Below are 1529 nucleotides of genomic sequence, written 5' to 3' on the forward strand. Positions count from 1 at the left end.
CCAGAGCTGCTGGGGACAGGTGGCTCCAGAGACGGTGACAGAGGCTGGGCTGTCTCAGGGCAGGATGCTCCCAGCAGATCCCTGGCTGGGCTGTGTGAGTTCTGCTGGGCCAGACAGCACCTGGAGTGATGGGGACGAGGCTGCTGGGAGCCAGCATTTTCCTCTCCCTGGTGGATGTTCTCCAGGCCTTTGCCATTGAGAAGAAAGGGGATGTGTTCAAGAAGACGGCGTGTCCTGCCTTCCTGATATTCGAGAACGTCGCGTACTTGGCGGACATGACCTTTGAGCTGCCCTGCAAGTGCAAGCCTGAGGAGGCCTCCTCTGTTGTCTGGTACTTCCAGAAGAGCCTGCACAGCCACAAAACCACGGTGCTGACAGACTTCAACGGCACCGTGATTGTGGACTCGAGCCACGTCCGTGCGGGCAGCGACCTCCTGAAGCGCTTCAGCATCCGCATGTTCAGCCTGATCGTGTTCCGAGCCCAGGTGAGGGACTCGGGCCATTACCTGTGTGGCACCAAGGAAGGGCTTTTCTTCTACGGCTACGACGTGGACGTGCAGCCCGCCAGGCAGATCACAGTGGCTTTTCTGGATAATGACCAGCACGTCCAAGAGGACTACACAGGGAAGGAATTCACCCTCTTCACCACCTTCTGGGATTGGACCAGCTGTGACCGCTGCGGGGTGCGGGGCGAGCAGCGGCGGATTGGGCTCTGCTACGTGCAGAGTGCCCAGCTGAAGCCCCGGTACCGCACAGCGCTGCCCAACGTCACCTCCTGCGGCTCCAGGGCTGTGCCCGCACACTTCCGGCGCCTCATCCACCTCCGGAGCCCCGAGGTGGCCATCCGGAGCTGTCTGGCCCCTTGCCCAGAGAAGGAAGTCGCCGAGGAGGGCGTGCAGTCCATCTCCAACATTGTTTACAAGCTGGGCGAGAAGCCCGAGCTGCCCCGCGTCCCCATCCAGTACCACAACCAGCCCCCCAAAAGTGACCTGGTCATCACGTGCCCGGGAGCGCGGCCGGAGCACGCCGTGGCCTGGGACAAGGGCTCCATCCGGCTCTACCGCTCCCACTACCTCGTGGGGGTCAGGAAGCACATGAGGCTCTTCATCGACCACGGGAACCACCTGCACCTCCAGCGAGTGCGCAGGAGGGACAAAGCCACCTACTTCTGCTGGCGGGAGGGCGAGCTGGTGGCCGGCTTCCAGCTCAGCGTCACCTTCCAGCCCCGGCGCCAGCGGAGCCCCACCGACCCCGAGACAATCTTCGTCGTGAGAGCTGTGGGCATCAGCTTTGCCATCATCATCGGCATCTTCTTCCTCATCCACATGTCCCACTGCAGCTCTCGGGTGTTCAGGAAAGCGGCCAAGTCATAGCAGCTCCCCCACAGGAAACTCGGACACCTTGGATCAGCCTCACACAGGAAGTTTCCAATGTGAGGACCATTTTCATATGTTTTGGTTTCAACATTTTTTTCAATGTTTGGTTTTGACTTTTTGAAGGGAAAACTATTTTTTCCCCAAATTATTCTG

At 59.9% G+C, this 1529-nt stretch overlaps 1 protein-coding gene across 1 annotated transcript; it reads left to right on the forward strand.

The window, feature by feature from the left end:
- Nucleotides 1–1529, forward strand: FAM187A (family with sequence similarity 187 member A). The gene has a single exon (XM_068212121.1). The coding sequence runs from the start codon at nt 129–131 to the stop codon at nt 1371–1373; it is 1245 nt and encodes a 414-aa protein (XP_068068222.1). The 5' UTR covers nt 1–128; the 3' UTR covers nt 1374–1529.

Source organism: Anomalospiza imberbis, chromosome 22, assembly GCF_031753505.1.
Source record: "Anomalospiza imberbis isolate Cuckoo-Finch-1a 21T00152 chromosome 22, ASM3175350v1, whole genome shotgun sequence".
Lineage (NCBI taxonomy): Eukaryota > Metazoa > Chordata > Aves > Passeriformes > Viduidae > Anomalospiza > Anomalospiza imberbis.

Coding starts and splice junctions, on each gene's coding strand:
- FAM187A (XM_068212121.1), top strand. CDS start 129: ATGGGGACGAGGCTGCTGGGAGCCAGCATTTTCCTCTCCCTGGTGGAT.